This window comes from Protopterus annectens, chromosome 17.part0 (assembly GCF_019279795.1).
Source record: "Protopterus annectens isolate FY-2018-M chromosome 17.part0, PAN1.0, whole genome shotgun sequence".
NCBI classification, from domain to species: domain Eukaryota; kingdom Metazoa; phylum Chordata; order Ceratodontiformes; family Protopteridae; genus Protopterus; species Protopterus annectens.
This window is the reverse complement of record NC_056751.1, coordinates 712,458,225-712,479,194: the sequence shown is the minus strand read 5'-3', so window position 1 is coordinate 712,479,194 and position 20,970 is coordinate 712,458,225. Positions and strand designations below refer to the sequence as shown.

Here is a 20,970-nt window from a genome sequence, read left to right as displayed (position 1 = left end):
AGACATGCGTGAATGGGCGTACCTTCGTTGAAGGTTGTGCATCAGGGCTGGCAACTCGGTATGTAAAAATCTACTGCCAGTCATTAGCAGACCGGAGTTCTGCTGTGGCGACCCTTAACCGGGAAAAGCCAAAAGATACAACAACAATTCAGAAAAAGTACTGTTCAGAGTACAAAGAGTGTATGCCTGGCTACACCTTTGGTGAATAATTAAAATTATAGTTCTTAATCAGACTTTTCATCTCATATCTTTATCTGTATTATTTCTGTATCTGTTATGTCATAACACTGAAATTCTTATGGTTGAACCTACTTCAATGAAAATTAATTTCACTGAAAACCTTCTCCACGAAATATATCTTAACTTGTTTTTACAGTGGAGCAAACCCCCTATACCCCCCAGCCCCATTTACTGATAGCTCCATAATCTCACAACACCAGTGAAAAACCCCCCACCACACACAGTGAATCTGTGCTCAAGTGCAAATGCACACATCTACAGATGGGGGTACAAAATTATGCTAACTAATGCAGTTCAGGCATACTCTGCTAGTCTCACTTCCTTAATAACTCCTATGATAATAAATGACCCCACCACATACTTTGTACGCACACTCCTACACCTTTCTATGAGATGAGTTTTTAGTAAAATGGGTTTGACCATTTGTGGTTCAGTTTTCAGTGTTATGATAGGACCCATGTATCTGTATACATATATATATATATATATATATATATATATATATATATATATATATATAAAATGTGTGTGTAGACAAGCAGTTGTATCTACATGCATGTGCATGCTTGTGTAATGTATCACTTCTAAATCTTTGTCTTACATAGCCTTTGATGAATATCAGGACAGACGGTTATGTACCAGATTTGTATGTAGGCTGTCCTTTGCCAAGTCTCTTTATACCATGTCTCCTTGTAAATCTTTGAATATTCTCCTGCATTATTCATTTCTGCATGCTCTTTTGTAGTAAATCTGCCTCACAGAATTTTCTATATAACTTGTCTTACAGCACATTTCCGTAGGCCGGACTCTCTGTGACAATAAATTTATAGTGACGTCTCTACTGCACAATATTTCTTCTGCCATTTTAGGCTAGCCTTCATCACAGTCTTTTCTGTGCTAAATTTGAGATTGATTGTACCATGCTGAACCTTCAAAGATTCTATCCAGTCCTGTCCTGAATGCCACTATCATCTGCCTCCCCTTAATAACATCATATTCTGTCCTTTACTAAATAACTTCAGCTAATGCCATTTTTTTTAAATCCTGTAGCAGTCCATGCTGCTGTAATTTCTAAATACACATTTCTACACTGGTTCTGTTTATGATTACTTCTGCACAAAATGTCTATGTTTTGCCTCATTATAAATCTTTACAATCTATGGGCTTAATTACATTGTAAATAGCAACGTATGTGTGTTACATTTCTTTAACTTATCCTGTGCTATATGTCTTTGTGGTCTATCATGCATTAAATCTATGAATATTCTGCTCTGTTACATATTTTCAATGAGTTTAAATTGAAGACATTGTATGCCTAAAGTGTTTCGTCTACCAAATTTCTGTGAATTTCTTCTTGCACTGACACAGCCTTTTCTGTCTCATATCTTTACAGCACTAAATACCATCCTAGTCTGTCATTTACTAAATTTTTCTATACCCTTATCCTGCATAAAGGTTAGAAGTTGTGTCTAATGTGAGACTTTCTCCACAATCTGATCTAGAAGAAGTTTTCATCATCTTCCATGTAGCGCAAGAGTTCATAATCTATATCTGTATCTTATTTAGTATTTTCATGATTGGTCTTTTATTAAACAATTTTGTTATTCTTATATTAATTTTTGCATGGTTGACTTCTACAAAATCTTTATTCTCTGCCTGGTATTTGACACATTCAGCATGTATCATGTATTAAATCTCAGCACAGCCTTTCTGCAACAGATATCTGTATGATCTATCTAGTTTACTAGTTTCCAGACCTGTGATGTACTAAATGTTTTATTGTTCCCAAATCTGCCGTGCACTAAATGTAGGCACAGTGTACATGCACCACACTAAACTTCCTATTGTCAGTTGCATCTTCAATCATACTCCATTGTATTATCTAGTCAGTCTTACACTGAGTCCATCTTACAATGAAATTCTCAGCATGATCTATCCAATTTTAAAAGTTTATGTTATTACTAAAATGCTGTATTTCTTCAAACTCTAAATTACAAGACCTGTTTTTGTTGGATTAAATATTTGCATAATATGTCCTGTTCTAGATATCTGTAGAGTCATTCTGCACGTGTTCTCTGATTGAATTTCAGCATTCTGAAAGGGATCACTATTACGTCTTGTTTTTCAGTGTAGAACAGGAAATAGGTTTGTAGAAAGACAGTATGACTTGTTCCAGCTAGCCACCAGTTACCAACTTTGTGAACTAGCTTATTTATTCATTTATTGCCACCAAAACTATGAATATAAGATACATCGGCCAAAAAAAGTTTACTGCATTAAAACTATGGTGGCATTCTAGATTTTGCCCCAATAATGAAGTCAGTTTTTGGAGGACTAGTTTTCTATTGTCTGTAACAGTATTTTCACAGCAGTCCTTTGGAATGCAGGATTTTGTGGTTAACTCCTTAAATTCCTCACACCATTGGTCACAGATGTTATGCTTACTCAGTGTTTTCCAGATGTCACAACTTGATTATAACTTGGCTGCGTCCACCCAGTTAAATCTCCTCCTATGTATAACTTGAATCTGTTTCCTCTATCTCTGGTGCCCTCTAGTGACTAAACATTGTCATGTACAAGCTTTCTGCTTAACTATAGCCTCGATTAAATTGCATCCTATTTGTCAAGTGTATACAGAGTGACCATTTATTGTCTTTTTCTGTAACCTTTGCTGTAATACGTCTGCACATTCTACTGTAAATATCTGTGTGATATGTGTTAACATACAATGATACATTCATACCTCTCAATCCCTTAAAGCAAGAAATCTGGACAAAGCCATAAATAATGGGAGGACAAAGGCACAAAAATAGGGCCACTTTTAAAGTATTGCTCTTTCAAACTTAGAAAATGGATAGAATAACAGACTTTGCATTAGTATAAATTTTCTGAAGAATATGAAATCTAAAACTCAAATGTTTGTCATTATTTTCCTGACTTCAAACTTTAATGATTTGTTAATGATTTGCTAGAAAAGCACCATTTGTATGAGAAACGGACCAAAAATATAAGGCAAAAATCTGGATATTCTGCAAAAATCTATGCAGTTGAGAGGTATGAATAAAAGGAAGAAATGCAGTATTTAAGACAAACAAAATAAGAGCAGCTGTTGTAAAATTACTTCACTTCATTAAATAAACAATGAAATTGGTGTTGAACCCTTTTGTGACAATGTCATGGAAGAGGGTAATAATTTTAATATTTACTTAAATGAAGTGATTCTGTATTGTTCTTGTTTTGTGTAATGTTGCTCTCCGTGTTGAACAGTAGTTTATAGTTTCAGTTCTTGTCTTTAAAGTACCTGTATTTTCTAGTCAAAAATATTCTGTATAGCATTTGTCCATTTTACTTGTGAGTGTTGCAGGTAATTTATATAGCAAGCTCCAATACCAAGGATTGATTCAGTATATAACATTTGCACAGCTCATTAGCATTATCTGTGCTATGCATAGCAGCACGCATGTGTTGTACTGCTCAGAGTATGTAGAATTTGGGTCTACTGCAAATAAACGAAAATCTACTTACTCGAAGATGAAATTGCTGAGATGAGATGTCCAAAACCTGATTTTAACGAATGACCGTATTGCTGAAACTTTCCTCAAGGTAAGTATCCATTTGACCAACATGGGGAAATTTGCCATTTTTCTCACTGAAGTGTGATCTCACAGTTGGTATATTTCGTTGGAGGGGGGTGGGGGAGCAGCCCTCCACATTGGGGAGGTGTGAGTGGTGTAACCCCCCCCCATCTGTGTGAGTTGGAGATAGTGCAGTGTGTTTCTTCTTCAAATGTTGGTCGAGTGGATACCTACCCTGAAAAAAGTTTCGGCAATATGGTCATTCATTAAAAATCAGGTTTTGGACATCTCGTCTTGATGATTTCATTTTCGGGTAAGTGGTTTTTCATTAAATTTAAGTAGACCCATAATCAACATGTTGGTGGGTTTTCAGTATGCATTTAGTGAGCTGAATCTATATCTAAAACACTGATGACTGTAGCAATGCCTTTGAGTATATTTCTCTGCTGACACTGTGTGTGCTTTGAAGAATGCATCACTCATTCCTTGATCATTTGTTTCTCAATTTATTTTACAGGTGGGCAAAAGGTGGTGTGATGTTGGAAGGTGCCACAGAAGGTTCATATGAAACAATAGTGGATTACTCCTACTTCACCGAGCCTGTCTCCTGTGAGGTGCACAACGCTGTGGGTAGCACCAATGTCAGCACCCTCGTTGATGTTCAGTGTAAGGTTCATTTCCATGGATTTAAGCTGCAATAAGGTGGTGCTCAATAAATTTGTGTCTGAGGATGGAGTTTGTTTGTGTAGGTTAGGCTGTTTTGACGTTTTATATCTGTCTTTTGTGTTTCATTGTGCAAACTTTTATTTTTGTTGCTAGAGTAATTATGGGAGTTTAGGAGAAATTTACTGTAAATTTTATGTAAACTGTTGATGGTGCACTATGATTGTAGATACGTTTATGGTTATTCACCCAAAAAATCTTCAAAGTATACTAAATACTTGATTTTATTGCACACTTTATGTTGTTTCTGGAATGGAGATGTACATATAATGTTTAGCACAGTTATTTTCAAGTGATCTGTCACCTAGCCAAACAAAATAACGTGTTTGCTTGTTGTTTTAAAATTAGCCAGTCACTTCCTAATACACAAAAATATATTTGCTGCAATTGCCTGGGAGAGAAACTCAGTATTTTAAATTCCCAGTAGAACATAGGCTTAAGTCCATGCGAGTCTAATGGATAACTTTAGAATAATACGAATAAATGTTTGTGACACTGAATTGTCTGAGATGCATAATGTAACATATCATAATGTCTTGTACTATTTTAAAGCCTTTAAGAACTTCAGGTTTATTCAATTCGCCCACATGAATTAGATGCACATGCTGATGTTCTATGTGTTGTACTTAAATATTCCCTGAAGGAGGTTAGAGGAAAAAATGGTCATTTCAGTAAAACAACTGCAGTCTTCAAGTTACATCAATAAGCTAATGGGTTTAACTGAATGAAGGTCAGACTAATTTATTTTTTTTACAACTTTCTTTTTGTCTGACAGTAAGACCTTGTTATACTTTACCTGAATTACGTTACATTGTGATCAGCACGCTACCCCAGTAATCAAAATGTAAATAAATAAAATAAGTAAATGCTGGTACCATCATTGGTGAGATTTTGCATTTTATGCAAGTAATAGTCCCTTCCATGCAGTAAAGGGAAATAAATGATCATCCATGGGTCATGTGAGGTTCAAAGCCACAGAGAGGCATTTGGCCTTACCATCCCTGGAAGGTCCATTATTTCCCTGTAACGCCCGCCTCTGAACATTATAGTGCAGGCTAGCTGTTTAATTGTTTTATAATTGTTTTATTAGTAGTATTTACATTTGTTTTATGTTTTCGGATACAAAATAGTTCATCCACCTAAGTTTCAAAGTTTCTTTAGGACATGTAATTGCTGATGCAGTAAGTGTATTCCATCCAAAATATAAGTTATATAAATGTTTACCAATTTCTACACACAAACACATGCACACATGTGCAGACACCCACACACGCACACACACACACACACACACACACACACACACACACACACACACACACACACACACACACACACACACACACACACACACACATACACACACACACACACACACACACACACACACACACACACACACACACACACACACACACGTATACACACAGACAGTTGTAGAGGCAGATATATATACATAAAGAAATTCAGGTAGTCAGACACACAGGACATCACATACAGACAACATCAAAGACATACAGACAGAGAGACACACATGCACACACATACAAATAGACAGATGCAGAGGCAGAAATAAACTCTGTTACATGTGCACAGAAATTCAGGTAAACAGCAGACATACAGAAAGTTGTTGTTGTTGTTTGTCTTTTGGCTTTTTCCCGGTAAGGGATCGCCACAGCAGAACTCTGGTCTGCTATTGATTGGCAGTACATTTTTATGAAACACCGAGGTGCCAGCTCGGCACCCAACCTTCAACAAAGGCATGCCCATTTACGCATTCATGTCTTTCAAACACTACCCAACCGCGTGGAGGACATGCAGACTTCACACAGAAGGCACTCCCAAGCCACGCCAAGATTTGAACGGGAGAACCTCTTGCTGTGAGGCAACAACGCTACCGCCATACCACCATGGCATATACAGAAAGTAATATACATAAATCACACTGACACAGACACACAGACACATTTTGACTGCGCACATCACTCACACACAAGCATTCCGTTTTTGCACAAACACACACACAGACAGTCTACACTTTGCACCACTTTTAAATCTGAAAAGAAAGGAAAAAGCACGTGATTGTAACTGCTACAGTTATTTTATTTATTTATTTATTTATTTTCCCAGGTCACAAGCACTCTCCAAGCTTCGGTAGGTGATGGGAAAAGAAAAGACAGGTCTTACTAACTGTTGCAGCAGTTTCTTCCTTTATTTTTCTTTCATTTTTATTTATTTATTTAATCCCTCTGACTAACTGTATAAGATCTGCAGTTAGCATGGGGAAAGGGAACTGCAGCTGTTGGGGAAAATTTCAGTCTCTGCACTGTGATTTCCTCCCTGATTAGGCACTCCTCTTGTTTTTCAACAGAATTTATCTGTGATAAAAACCCTGCTTTGGAATGGGGAACATCCAGTGATGACTGCTTACGTTCCAAGCGTATATCTAATGTCTGCTGTCTCCTGTCCTGTCTCACATGTGGTACATCTTTTGTGACCTGAGGTATGCCTTGGCCAGTTTATAAATGGCTAACAGGTGCTGATGGTGTATTGGGTTAGTAGGCAGAGAGTAGCTCTTAGGAACTGGTGAATTATTAGTAAATGATGTACAAACCTCATGTACAACCCTGTTTTAATACAGTGATTAGGACCTATGAGTTACTTTTGAAAGGGGAATGAAACTTTGATTTGTCATCTTTCATTTATGTGTGTGTGTATATAACCTTTCTGCACATCTAACTTGACAGAACCTGCATTTTTCAAGAGCATTTTATGGCTATTTAATACATAAAACATGCTTTTCTAATCTTAGAATAAGTCTGTATCCTTAATGGTATCCTTACTGTTCTACATGTATGTATTTTGGCATCTTTCCATAATAGGCCTTTGAGACCAGGTTTCTCCATCTTTTAAGTACATGATTCATAACTATTTGCTCTTTGTTTCTTTACAGTTGGACCTCGAATTGTAGTAGAACCTAAACCAGCAACAGTGGACATGGGATCAGATGTGTCTATAACATGTATGTGGACCGGTAACCCTCCTTTAACCCTTACTTGGGCCAAGAAAGGATCTAATATGGTAAAGTACTTACATTGCCCATATCTATTGTGCTGCAACATTGTATTAAATGTAATTTTGAAATAAGTTAGATTTTGGAGAAAACATACTTACATATTCAGTCAGTACCTTTTTACCACATAACAGTGAAATCTGTTGAAATCTTTGAAAACATGAACCATAAAATATTATCAGTGGATCACATAGGATTGCCCAGTACTATCAGTTGAGCAAACAGATGCAAGAAAACAAAATATGGTAGTCTATTAATAAAAAAAGGCAAAAGTAGCATTGATGATTGAAATTGCTACACTCAGTGACTGGAGTAACTTATGTACTGAGACACCTAAAGTCATAAAATATCATGATTTGCTAAACAGAAATGAGAGCAATGTGGATGAAAGATACCCAGACAGTTACAACAGTAGTAAGAGAAACAGAACTAAAAAAGAATTTATGTGTCCTTAAGCATGCTACTAATACAAGTAAACTGATACAGACCAACTAAGTAAAAATGACTATTCCAAAGATAATAAAGCTGGAAGGTAAAGAAGTCCAAAAGATACACTCCAAATGTTTAGCGCTTTCATATTTATTGTTAAAAGACTTCATCAGAAAAAAAAAGCCATAATACATCCACGTCATTTTAAATAAAACCATCAGATGTCACATGTTTACTTGGACCAATCAAATCACTCAAAATATATACAAATACACTGATTCTATTTAAAGATAAAATTCTTTTCACAAGTCTGTATAGTATAAATACATTATTTGCTGTATTGGAGAAACTACAACACAATCCTAGGAGTGGACCACGGCAAATACAACTGAAGTATCATGAATTATGGTACCAAATGTTTTTGAATGCTACATCGTTACCTGGTCTTAATGACATAATATCTATAGGCAGCTTATTAAAACTAAAAGTTTATTACAGGTAGAATGTTTTTTAAGTGGGATTTATTGAGTGAGCTTTGGGTTTTAGAATTTGTGTATTTACACTAAAATGATTAGTTTTCCCAGTGTGCTAGACAGGGTATGATGCACATTGGGCTAAATAAACAACTCTGCTGGAGCAGCAACAACATTTCCTGCAGATTGCCAATCTACTTGATGGTAACAAACAACATTTCATTCAATGGTTCTGAAGAGGTCTTAGGACAAAAGTGCTAAACTGCTTACATTTATATTTTAACGTTAAACTGTCCTGTGTTTGAGTACAAGTGTACTGGTTGGTTTTTTTTTTTTTTTGTTTTTGTTTTAATTTGTTACATTTCCAGTTCCATGACTCACCTTTATTATGAAGTCTTGTAAGAATAAAGACAAAAGAGCTAAAGATTTGGAGTGTAACTTTTGGGCTTCTTTACCTTCAGGCTTTATTGTTTTTGGACTAATACAAGTAACCCTTCATGAACTGCAGAAGGAGGAAATGTGGGGTGCATTACAAGTATGATGAAGAGCCCTTTTGGCAATTATCAAAGGCTGAAGAAGTAATAATTTAATTAACTTTAATTGTACTCTGTCTCTGGGATGGGGTTCATTCCTGTCATGTTATTACAAACTCAGAAACCTTTTGGAGAAATTGTAAAAGGTATAAATGTAGTCTACAATCTATCAACAGATTGAGACTGTCAAGTTTAATTCATTACACATTGGTGCCAACTTGACCACTACTAAGTGTTGTCCATTTTTAAGGAGAAGACAGCAGAGAAAAAAATCCATTATTACTAAATAAATGAGCATTCCATTTACAAATACAGTAAATGTTTAAACAAGGACAACACTTAAGCTATACACCCAAAGCTTTACATTTATTTTATATTCTATTTCCCTGGTGCTCTACTAAATCTGCTTTTGAATTCACATAGATAAAGAGACACCTTTAGGTACTGACCTGGGGAGGCTGGTTGATTTGTTTTTCTCTTCTCACAGCTTTCTCCAAGTCTTGGTTCATAGCCTGCCCCCCCCCCTCTTTCTTGTTCTCCTAACATAATTCTGTTGTAAGTCTCCTAGGCCTGTCAAACCTGTTTTCCCACAGCTTTCTCCAAGCCCTGGCTTTTACCCCCCCCCCTTCTCTAGGTCTCCTGACATAATCTTAATGTAAGCTTCCCAGCCCTGTCAATCCTGTCTATTCCGTCCCTCTTCCTCTTGAGAGTTTACTTATTCTTCCACTGAGTTGTGGTGCCATCTTTAAATAATTAGACAATCTGCTCCCCCTCCAGATTTCCTACCTTACTAATAGTTCTCTTTCCAGATAGCAACTCTGCAGTTGGTTTCAACTCACTCCATTCACCCTTGCTGCACTCAGCCTCGCTCCACTCCCCTACCCTACTCCCGTTCCCATCCACCCTCACATCAATTACATTTATACATTCTCTAGCTCTACCCTCCTACCCCACCACCCAATTATCCCATCTAATTCCCCTCTAATTACACCATTAGCCACACCTCTTCACTTCCCCTCACATTAGACCATTAGCTATGTCTCCAACCAAACCCACACATACCCAACATCTTAACTCACTTCATCATTACCCCATCCGTACAACCTTTTCTCCACCACCACATCTCACTAATCCACATTAATTCTCACTCCTTTAGTCACCCACATCCCATACTACAATGTTTATCTCTGTTATCACTACTCTACTTACCTTCACACGCTCTTTCAATAATCTACTACATCTAACCTCTCTCTTCCCCCTTTTCCTTCCACTCCCCATTATCCTCTCTCCCCCTCTCTTCCCCCTTTTCCTTCCACTCCCCATTATCCTCTCTCCCCATACAGTCTGAATCCACAACTTTCTTCTCACATATTTGAGCCAGCCTTTACAACACAAGCATATTATTGTGTGCCAGGGTAAAAAATCCTCCCCCACCATCACCATAACAATATTTTTTCTTAAATTATCCAATCAAAGTAAAACCGAAACTAGAATACACTACTCTCCTATATCCTGTAACAAACCTATTGCTGTGCGGAAACATACATCCCAACCCAGGTCTTATCTCCTCTCCTCTGCAACCCCCCAACTCCTGTAAATCAATAAACTTCATTACAATTAACCTACAAACCATCAGAAATAAAATACCTGACTTCCATGCATGGATAGTCCACAACAAACCCGATATTATTGCCGTAACTGAAACATGGCTAAAACCCTATATTAAGGACACAGATTTCCTTCCACCAGATTTCACTTGTCTTAGGGCTGACAGACCCCGAAAAAAAGGTGGAGGCATCTATCTAATATACCCCATGTCCTTCACTATTGTCCTATATACAAAACTCATCCCACAGTCCTCCATAGCCGAACTTCTAGTTTCTTTCCTTAAAATGAATAATTGCAAAAACCTCTTTGTGATAGTCATTTACATTTCCCCAAGCAATAACATCCCAATTCTTGAGGAAATCCTTGCCTGGGCATCAACTAACACAAAAAATTAGACTATCATACTGGGAGATGTAAATATCAGCTGGCTAGACATATCCCCACACCACTCTAACTGCAGTTTCAATCTATATAAGTTCACCCAGATAGTTAACACCATAACCAGGCCTGATAAAATTAATACTAATGGCTCAATCCTAGACTGGATTTTAGTGTCCGACCCAAATAAGATCACGGCCACTGGTACACTCTCCAATAGAATAAGTGGCCACTTACTGGCCTTTATACAATGTGAATGTACCACAACAATTAATAAATATCAGTACAGGGTTACCAGAGATGAATCCCAGTTCTGTCCATCTAGCTTTAACCAAAGGTTGCTTAGCGTCAACTGGGATGTACTAAAATCACTTCCCCTTGATGAGGGAGTTGAGTTCTTCAACCCAGCCTTCCTCAGCATACTAAACAATCTCACTCCCCTTAGACAAAACAGAGTAAAGACCAACCATGCTAGTTGGCTAACGAGATCCACTAAGGATCTCATGAAATGCAGGGACAAATCATGGAAAATCTGGCAAAAAAGCAAAAACCCATCTGACCTTGCCCAATACAAACAACTCCAAAACCAGGTTAAGTACCTAATACTACAAAACAAAAAAGAACACTACCTTACATTACAAAATCAACACAAGAAAAACCCAAATAAATTCTGGAGCTCTCTCAACTCTTTATTAAACCCAGGCTCTAGTAATAATCCTTGCCCAGACCCAAATAAATCACCCATTGAAATTGCTCCAACCTTCATCTCCTATTTCATAGATACTATAGCCAATCTAACCACTACCTTTCCCAAGACCAACTTGTCCACCACAGACCCCTCCAGAGCTAACACCAGTACACCCCCTATTCCAAACTTTACTCTGCCACCTATACCCACCTCAACTATTAAAAAAATGCTTCTAAAACTCAAATCATGCACAAATGCCCCTGACAATATATACGCCAAATATTTGCAAATCTCAGCCAACTCAATCACTTACCTAAGAGCATACTTCTCAACAGATTTGTCCAAGAATCCTATATGCCCATCATCTGGAAAAAAGCTTATATCCTCCCTTTACACAAGTGGGGCCCCAACATAGACATCACTAACTTCCGCCCATTGCTATACTATCACCCATCTCTAAGATTTTAGAAAAATGTATTCATTCTCAACTTCTTCACCATCTGAGTCAAAACCACATCCTCTCCCCCATCCAACACGGATTTAAGCCAGGACATAGTACCACCACTGCCTTCATATCCTTCATGGACACTGTCAACCGAGCCCGTGACACTTGTAAAATCATATCTTCACTATTTCTTAATCTTTGTAAAGCTTTCGATACTATATCCCACTCCCTCCTTCTAACAAAACTCTCTAACATAGGTACCCCACCTTAAATCTAAACTGGTTCACTAATTACCTCACTAACAGGCAACAATCAACTAAATGGCAGAGCTCTTACTCCCCTTTCCTAAACACCACCACTGGTGTTCCTCAAGGCTCCATTTTAGGCCCACTTCTGTTTAGCATATTTATCAATAACTTCTACACCACTCTCTCTCAAGGTTCAGTCATCCAGTATGTAGATGACTCCACTATCATCTACACTGCAAGCAACTCCTCAGAACTACACCAACTCACCCAAAATACCCTCACGTCCACCGAATTTGGATGTCCAATAGTCATCTTGCCCTGAACCCCAACAAAACCAAACTAGTAATCTTTACCCCCAAAAAGTCCACACCCCTACAAAAAGAGAACTTCACCATTCAGTCCCTAAGTGGTACCACCACCGACATTTTACCTAGCACAAAACTCCTAGGTGTCATCATAGACGAAAACCTCACATTCGACCTGCACATCCAGTCTAATGTCAAAAAGACACATCAAAAGCTTGGCACTCTCTACCGACACAAACATCTACACAGTGCATCAGCCCAACTTTCCCTTGCCTCTTCTTTTCTATTACCCTCTCTTTTATACAGTGCCCCTCTCCTCATCAACATTCAGTCCTCTCTAAAGTCCAAACTAGACTCATGTCAGTCAGACACTTTACTCATTTAGCATTGCCAAACTCTGGAATTCACTGCCATCAGCACTCAGAGCCACCAATGATGCTGGCTCCTTCAGAAATGCCTGTCACCTTCACTTATCCACACATTGGCTATGCTCCTGCTCCATACCCCATATAACATGGCCACCCAACTGTCCTCACTTATATCCCAAATCTACCCTTCACACTGGTATCACTCTTATATTCTCCTCTGTATTCTCTTCTATACTTTATTTCTTATCCTCTACCCTGCCGTTTCCTGTCTTCTCTGTCTAACTACACTCAGCATACTATATCACATACAGTTATCCATCTCTTATTCTGTTCTTAACTTTAAGCAATATCATGAAATATTTAGGACTGTTAAACTTCCTAAAAGTATTTGTAAGCATACTTGATTTGTTGTAGCTAATATTTGTTTTTTATACTCAATTTTTGTAATTTAACTGAATGTTTGTACTTGTATATCTTTTGGAGCTTTTCTCCCCAGGCCTCCACTGAAAACAGGTTCTTTTTGGCCCAGTGGATACTCCTAGTAAACAAATGTAAAATAAATAATAAATAATGCTACAACAAAATTGTAAATTTGTAACTAATGCCTCCTATTCATCCCACCACTGTTTATCATTACACAACCTAAAATGGCTTGAACTCCCCAAATATCTCACCTTTATCCAACTGACTACAGCGCACATATTCATTCATAATCCATCCATGTGCCCTGCTCTACCTTCTATACTTATTTTATACCATCCTAACAGACCACTCTGATCCAACAACCAACTGCTCATAAATGTAGAAAAACCCAACCTTTCGGCTGGCCAGATGCTTTACTCCTTTACCATCGCAAAACTTGGGAACACCCTCCTCCCCCCAACACTTAGATCCACTCACTCAGTAACACTCTTAAAGACATCTCTGAAACAACACCTCTCCTCATCTTGGCTGTGCACATGTGCTAACACCACATCTCATATAACCTAACTTCAACCATCAGTACTACTCTCACCCCCACTCTACTACTCTGACATCCTCCTTTCACATCCATCTGTCTTTTTACTTACTCAGCCTCTCCATCCTGTCTACTTCCCTCTTCTACTAACCCTCATTGTCTTACCATTGATCCCTCCTGTCTACTTACTTCCCTTCCTAACCCTTATAGACCTACCAATGAACCAGGCGAGACATTCAGGTACTTTCGCAGCCTACCTTAATATCATACCACCGCTTGTATCTGCAAGAATATCCACCAACTTTGCTGATTCCTGCAACAGGACTCATATAGCCTATTGGTCAGCTATTACACCTCCTAAACGTGTGCAAAGTTTAAGTACCTAGTCTGTAATTAATTCCTATATCTGCTTTGCATCCACTGCATGAAGTATCCTATATAAATTTTGCTAGCTGAAAACTACTCATATGGAATGTTCTCATGTATATACTCTGTATTACTTGTATAATATCTTTGATTTGAGAATGATTACTTATGTTCTGTTTTAATCACCAGTTGTATAAGCTGCCAATAATATGTACTAAATGTCTTTATTAATGTAAATTCTGTATTGTATGTGAAATGTCTTATATGTGGAGCTTTTCTCCCCAGGACTCCACTGAAAATGGGCACTTCTGGCCCAGCTGGACCATCCTGGTAAACAAATGCAAATAAATAATAACTCTGAAGTTCTGCAGAAAAGTACTATTCTGTTACAAAGGGTATCATGAGAAATAAAAAAGTGTTGAGTACTTAAGTATTTTTTTTATGATGCTGCACACACATAGTACTTCAGGTGGTGTCAGTGACTCTACAGGTATCACACTTGCCTTTAGTGCAGAAGGTGTAGGTTCTATTCCCACAACAAGTAGATCAATAATTGACACTGCAGTGCAGCATAAAGGGGGTGCTGTACTCCTGAGTGTGGCATTCTTTGGGCGAGAAATCAAGGCCCTTTCTGCTTGAGTTGGTGGTAACTCAGGTGGATGTAAAAGATTCCATGGCACCTATCCAAAACAGTAGGGGGGAGTTTCCTGATGCTCTGGCTGAATTTCTCCTAATAGTATAAATGCCACCTCAGGTTTCTGCTGAAAAGGAGTTACCAATTTAATTGGACTAACCAGTTCAACAAAGGATAAATAAAAAGAATACTTAGAGATCAGTGGTCCCCAACCACCGGGCCTTGGATCATTTGATATTGGGCCGCACAGAAAGAATAAAGAACTTTTTATGTCGGGCGCCTGACTGTTCTGCAAAAAGTGTACATGTGTGTATGTATGTGTATGAGTGTGTTTATGTGTCTGTCTGTGTGTGTGAGTGAATGTGTGTATGAAAGTAGAGGAGACTGTGTGTCTGAGAGATCGAGAGATAGTGAGAGCAATCTTGGGTGAGTGAATGTGTGTATCAAAGAGTGAGCAGTGTGATCGACTGAATGGTTATTTTACACTCACTAAGCAGCGCTTTTGCTACTGATAGTAGTGCTTGCTAACTGTCATCTAGCAGGCTGCTGAGGGCCTCAACTACCTAATAGGTTTGTACCATATTAGCAAGTCTTTGGACAGTGTTTAGACATAAATGAAATGATTTAATGAGAACTCGAATATATTCCAGCTTGTCATCAACATCCGTCTGCCCTACTACTATAAGGAGACTGCAATGGTGAAAGGAAAAACAAATTACGAAGAAAAGGAACTTCAATACACTTCAGCTTAATCTGGAAACAGGTTATTTTTTGAGCTACTGAAGACCTATTTTGACAGACTGCAAAGCGCATTCACACTGTGTAATACTTTGGGTACTAGAACTACTTGTGCAATTATTCACCTGCTCTAAGAGTCAAAGATCTTTCCTGTGCTAGTCTTTTTGTGAACATGCATTATAACTGTTTAAGCATGGTCTAGAACACTTAGATCTTAGCCAGTGGTGAATGTTTAGTATTTCAATTTGGGAACTATAGCTGGGATTCAGAAAGGGCTACCACCAGGTAAGCCCAAACATCAGCAGGCAAACTCTGGCAGACACCCTTTCTGATACAGAGGCAGCCCCACTGCAGTGAATCTATTCATTTGGTAGAATCACCTTGTGGGCTATCTCCACAGCCTTGCTACATGATAATAATTGAGGGGTGTGGCCTATGCTAATAAGTCATGTGCTCTTCTACTGGAAATACCTTTGGGAAGGGATTTACACAATCGCTTGGCTGCATAATTTAGCAGGGACATATTTTAAATGCACTTATAAATATAAAAATTGCTAGAATAACAGGATTTGCATTAATACGTATTTTTGACTTTCATGATGTCTGAAACTTTAATGTGTGTTATTATATAGTGACTGATCCTTAATGATTTGCCTTAAAACCACAATTTTATGAGGACTAGATTAAAAATATGAAACAAAATCTGTAAATTCTAGGAAAATCAGGACAGTTGAGAGGTACAAAAATAAGAAAAAGGGGGTTGTTGATATTGCTGACTACTCTGTTTAAATTGTACAGTTTTCAAGATATGAAAAGTTATTTCTGGAAATTTAGAAAAAAAAACATAATTCTAGATATTTTTCAATACAGTATATTACAGTATTGATGTAAAGACTATGAATGGTCTGCTGTAATAGTAAAAAAGACTGTTGAATACGATGCAGTCTGTTCCTTTTAATCTCATTTATTATTCACAAGACAGTTGTATTTCTTTGGTTTATGCATTTTAACTTTATTTTTCAGAAAATTCTCAAGAATATAGTGATGTATGTAGACTGCTAGAGGTGTGATATTTTGCAGCTGATAGATGCAAACAAATTATTTTTTTCTCCCTCACTGAAATGTTGATGTTCATTTCAATTGGAAGGAGATGTTTTGTCAAAGCATACAATCAATTTCAGATTTTTTTGTCAGTTATTTGCATGTGCACACATTGTATGTATGTGCATGTGTGTATTTAAGCAATAACCCACGACTGGGTATGGGTAATGGTGGATTTACCCACAACTAGTGACTGTGGTTTAGTCTTGATGTCAAAGCCCAAGTGATCAAGCAAAGACAACCGTGACTAAATCCAGCATTACCAAAACCCAGGTGTGGGTTATTGCTATTATACAATAACATTATTTAAGAAAGAAAGTGCTTACCTTTATTAACTAATGTCTTTGCATAACTGCTCTGTAGTGTCCCTCCTCTTTCTTCCGCTGTTTCTGATGTACATGCATATGGGGCTTACGCTCCCATGCTTGCAGAGTACATCGGTGCTGTTCAATGGAACCAATGAAGAAAAAGAATGTCGGTTGCTTTTTTTTTTTTTTTCTGTATGACCGATTAAAAAAGTGATCACTGAAAAACACTGCTTACTAAGAAGATTTTACTTTATTCTCTAAACGTAAATCATGTACCAAAGACACTTTTTCAGCATGGTTTGATGTTATCTCACATAAACATGACAAAGGAATATTGCCATCTTAATTGTTTGTGGTATCAGGTTTTTGTATGAGGCAAAAATGTGGATATTCTCCAAAAAATATGGACTGTAACAGTGTAAAATACAAGAAAAATCAGGTATGTTTCTGCTTTATTAGTTTAGTAGAATGTACTTGATTTTTCTTTTATTTGATCTGCTGTCTGTAGTATATATCAATAGAAATGTCTGTCTACTGAATGGCACTTCAGCTGCTGGACTTTTTTCTATTGCATATGCTCAATTTACAACGGGCATGCTGGTTGGGCTGACCAATCAGTGTGCAGGTTTTTTTAATGCTAATAAGAAGTCATTGTATAATTGTGTTTAAGGGAGTATGTTTATAACACATTGCTTTCATATTCCATAATGCTGTAAAACGAGCCATGTCATATGATGCTTAACCTTCCCTACATCCTACAATACCAACTGTCCTGTATGTCAGAATACCATGTTCTGTCCCCTGCCTCACAAGTGGTAGTATCATCTGACTCATGATTTATCCCCTATCTTACATTGCTGTGTATTCCATACCCTACTTTACAATGTACAGTAGCATGTGGCTGTTGTCTGTATATCACATTACTGTAGGCTCCGGGGAGCTGTGAGATCCTTGAATAGACTGCAACCCAGGGTACTATGTTTTTTTTCATCTATCCTACAACTTCCAGCACCATAAGGTTCCATGCTCACAATGAGCTCTGGGATCTTGTGTTTCTTCAACTGTCCTGTAGCTTACAGGACTCTTAACTTTCCCCTACATCAGCCAATGATTTTTTTTATTGTTTTTTTATATCCTACAGTACATTGCAATGCCTCAGGTATACTACATCCCACACTATTATGTAAGTCTTTATCTGATCTAAAACTTATAGGTACTGTTCTTTGGATGTTTTAAAAGCCATAGTACATTCCAGTTCTTTGCTAGAGAGCACTCCATAATAGAATATACTTTAGGTATAATTGTTTTTAGAATTAATTGTTCATCTTAGAATGCACTAAACAAGAAACATATGAGTGGCATTTCTATAAACAAATTACCTTCCACTGTACTGTATATGCATACCTTAAATATATCTGGTTTACATTATATAGAAACATGCTCACTCACTCAGTCACTTATTAAGACATGCAACTAAAATTTATTCCTACTTAACTTCAGTGTAAAATGTAACTGTACCAGACTTAATGTTCACTACAGACATTTATGTTCACTGCAGGCCTTTATGCATTTGTATATACGTATGGTCTGCATCACTGGGTATACAAAAGTATATCGACTAGTCTCCATTACAGGGCACTTACATTATACCTAGCCAAGTCTGTGACTGGGGAGGTATGCTGACCATTGTAGTCTATTAAAACAATGTATATTTAACTTCACTATACTTAATATGTGTACCAAGCACATAGGTTCATAGGTTATAGGTTCATAGGTAGGTAGGTACTAGGCTGTCTGCCCGTGGGCATTTATAAGCCTAGCCAGAGTGTGTTGGCCTTCGCCACCCCATTAATTAATTAACTGATCCTCTGTCAAGCAGAGTCAATGAAGTGATCCCAGGGGTGTATTTTCTGTTACCCATCCTCTCGTCAAGGTTTCTCTTGAAGAGTGTTAGTGAGGGGCTCTGCCTGATGTAATTTGGAATTTTGTTCCAAAGCATGGGGAGTCTCTGTGACAGGAATCTATCTCTCCAACATATTCTTTTTATTGTTGTGGCGAGGTTTAGCGCATGGCTTGCATGGCTTGCAGTGACTTGGATTTCTTTAGGTGGTGCATGTCCATCAATTCTGAGTTGGACATGGCTTTGTAAGTCAGGCAGAGATCACCTCTGAGTAAGCGATATGCCACTGAGTACAGCCAGAGTTTTTTCAGTTGGGCTGCATATGACATATGTTTGAGGCCAGTAATCCTCTTGGTGAGGTACTTTTGTGGTCTTTCCAGCTGTTGGAAGTGTCTTGTGAGGTACATCCCAAATGGGGCATTGTACTCTATGATGGGTCTAATGAGTGACGAGTAGAGGGACACTATAACCTCTTTATTTGTAGATGCAAACCCTTTAGTAATTAGATGAGCCACATAGAAGGATTTCCTAACTACTTTGGCAATATGATTGTCAAAGGAGAGATTACTATCTACCTAGGTCCCCAGATCTCTTATTACCTCTTCTGTATTGAGGGGACTGCCACCTATGTGGTAATTTGTGGGTGTTTTGTTTTTCCCAAATGGGATGACTATGCATTGTTTGGCATTTAGCTTGAGGCCATGACTTTGACACCAGGTGTCCATCTCAGTAAGGTCCTTTTGGAGGATGTCTTTGTCAGCCGGAGAGTCAATTATGGCTCCCAGTTTGCAGTTATCGGCGAACTTGGTTAGCCATAGTCCTCCTGTGTTTGCCTGTACTTCTGTGAAGTATATGCTGAACAGTAGGGGGTCCCAGGACCAAGCCTTGCGGGACACCACTTGTGACTGGTTTAGAGGCAGACCTGGAGCCTGCTATTCTTACCGTGTGAGTTCTGTCTGTAATCCAGTTGGCAACCCATCTCGTGACATAGGGATTTATGTTCAGGCTGGTGAGTTTTTCTGTAATACCCAAGTGGGGAATGGGGTCGAAAGCCTTGGCAAGGTCAAGGTAGGCTGTGTGAACCACCTTTCCCTCGTCTATGGCCTTGGTGACTGTCTCGAAGAAGTCAACCAGGTTTAGTAGGCATGATCTTACCTTAACAAAGCCGAACTGGGTCGGGTCAAGTGTTTGGAGGTTCCCAATGTCTTTGTTAATGAGTTCCATGATGATGCGCTCCATAGTCTTGCAGACCAGGCTAGTCAGGCTTATGGGGCAATAGTTACCAGGGTCAGTTGTGGCCCCTCCTTTGTGGAGAGGAATAACCATTGATGTGCGCCATTCTATGGGCATGTAGCCTGTGGAGAGGCTGTTGCTGAACAGCGTGTTTAGGTGGGGGGTTAGTTCGTTCTGTATTTCATGCAAGAAGCAGCCTGGGACACCATCTGGTCCCACTGATGCTGTGTTTTTGGCTTTTGAAAGTGCTGTTTTCACCTGTGCGTCTGTGATTTTTGGGACACTACACTTTTCCGGTATTGTTGTGGGCCCTTTTGGAGGTGAGAGGGGTTGAAGTTTGCACTGAATCTGTCTGCCAGGATGTTGGCAATATCAGTAGGTTCAGTATATTTTGTGCTATTTTGCACTAGTTCAGTGCATATCTGTGAGTTGCCACTTAGATTCTTAACATAGCTAAAGAAGACTTTTTGGTTATCTTTTGAATCCTTGCTATTTTTCTTTCGAAGTTAGCCTTGGATGATTTTGTGAGGGTCCTTAGTTTCTTACTGATACTGATCAGGGATGTCTTTCCTTCTTGGGATTTGCCTTTTTTCTGAACTAGTTTCCTCCTTCTATTGTATAGCCTGTTTATTGCAGGGATCCACCA

At 38.3% G+C, this 20,970-nt stretch overlaps 1 protein-coding gene across 2 annotated transcripts in view; it reads left to right on the top strand.

The window, feature by feature from the left end:
- The window catches only part of KIRREL1 (kirre like nephrin family adhesion molecule 1), a 1,121,500-nt gene that overhangs the window by 929,677 nt on the left and 170,853 nt on the right, over nucleotides 1-20,970 (top strand). For both annotated transcript variants that reach the window (XM_044059334.1, XM_044059335.1), the window contains 2 exons: nucleotides 4,333-4,481; nucleotides 7,492-7,619. In XM_044059334.1, coding sequence (XP_043915269.1) covers nucleotides 4,333-4,481; nucleotides 7,492-7,619 — 277 coding nt within the window. The remainder of the gene's footprint in view (nucleotides 1-4,332; nucleotides 4,482-7,491; nucleotides 7,620-20,970) is intronic.